This window comes from Echinops telfairi, unplaced genomic scaffold, assembly GCF_000313985.2.
Source record: "Echinops telfairi isolate 266 unplaced genomic scaffold, ASM31398v2 ScPeMD7_7465;HRSCAF=8503, whole genome shotgun sequence".
Lineage (NCBI taxonomy): Eukaryota > Metazoa > Chordata > Mammalia > Afrosoricida > Tenrecidae > Echinops > Echinops telfairi.
Window position 1 is genome coordinate 6650533 of NW_022111365.1, and position 1638 is coordinate 6652170.

Below are 1638 nucleotides of genomic sequence, written 5' to 3' on the forward strand. Positions count from 1 at the left end.
GATTTTTTTCAGCTTCAACTTAAACGTGCATATGAGCAATTAATGATTTGTTCCACATCACCCCTAGCTTTGTTCTAACTGATGATATTGCTCTTCTTTATTGTCTCTTTCCACAGATGTAGTTGATTTAATTCTTGTGTATTCCATCGAGCAAGGGTGATTGTGTATAGTCATTGATTTATTGAAAAAAGATTTTGAAAAAGACATTCATTTAAAAATTAATGTTATTGGGTTTTCAAATTCTCTCATGTTTAAAAAGTAGTAAAATGAAATTCTATTTAGACTGTTATATCATGTGTTCTTGGTTTCTATCACCGGATACTGGCCTTTCATCTGTGATTCAGACTTCTGCATTCTAATCGTTAGTGATTGCAACTATTTCTTGATTGCATGCTACATCAGTTTCAAACTGGAAATGTTGGTGAAAATGTTCAAGTTCTTCATCTTTGGCATTCATTGTTGGTTTATAAATTTGAATAATAGTTGACTGGCTTGTCTTTCTTGAAGGTATATAGGTATTGCCTTATCACTGACAGTATTGCACTTCAGGACAAAGATTGAAATGTTCTTTTTGACAATTGATATCATTCCTTTTCAATTTGTCATTCCAATGTAGTTGAGCATATGAATGTCTAATTCAAAATGATCAATACTAATCCATTTGAGACGTGATACCAACCTTTACTTTTGTTGACTTCCAATTTTCCTAGATTTCTATTTCTTACATTCCATGTTCAGTTATTAGAAGATGTTTATAGCTTCTTCTCATTTGAGCCATGCCCCCTCAGAAAATGAAGGTCCTGTAAATTTTACTCCATCTGTGTCATTAAGGCCAATGCTATTAGAGAAGAGAGCCAATTATATTTTTGCCAATTGTATTTTGAGTGCTTTCAAACCTGACGGGCTAATCTCCCGGTACTATATCAGACAATATTGTGTTGCTTTTAATAAGATTTCATGGGCCAGTTTTATAAGAAATAAGATTCCATGAGCCATGTCCATCTCCCTAGTCTGTCATAGTCTGGAAGTTCCACTGAAACTTGTTCACCATGGTGAGCCTGCTGGCATTTGTAACACCAGTGGCATACCTTCTAACATTACGGCAACACATAAACCACCATAGTACAGTAAACTGGTAAATGAGTGTTGGTCTCCTTTTCAAATATTTAGGATTACTCTGTTACATATCAATGCATCCTGTAGGTAGCTGTGTATAGGAAGGGTTTGGGGATGGAAGGAAAAGTGTGTGTAAGTTCATAATGAAGAATGGACCCTGGGTTTCTGGTCATTGGTAAAGGGCTGAAATGCAGAATATTGGCCAAACTTTAATTGATATAAAAGGGAACTCTGTCCCTCCTTTAATACTTTCTCTTCTTGATCCCAGGTTCTCCATTATTTTTGTATTCCTTGGTGCTGTGGTCATCACATCGGTGTTGTTGCTTTTCCCTCGAGCCACTGAATTTCCAATCCCAGATGTGGAAGTTAAGGTAAAACTGTGGGTTTAATTTTGCCTACTGCTTTGTTGCTGCCTTGCCCAACAGTAGTTTCTGATAGGAGATTGACTGAAATGTGCTAGAACCATAAAATTAAAACAATGGCCGAGAAAACCCCAAACCAAATCCAAACCCACTGTTATCA

At 36.1% G+C, this 1638-nt stretch overlaps 1 protein-coding gene across 1 annotated transcript in view; it reads left to right on the forward strand.

The window, feature by feature from the left end:
* The window catches only part of TMEM218 (transmembrane protein 218), a 13099-nt gene that overhangs the window by 8842 nt on the left and 2619 nt on the right, over nt 1-1638 (forward strand). The window contains exon 2 of the mRNA XM_004714154.2: nt 1385-1487. Coding sequence (XP_004714211.1) covers nt 1385-1487 — 103 coding nt within the window. The remainder of the gene's footprint in view (nt 1-1384; nt 1488-1638) is intronic.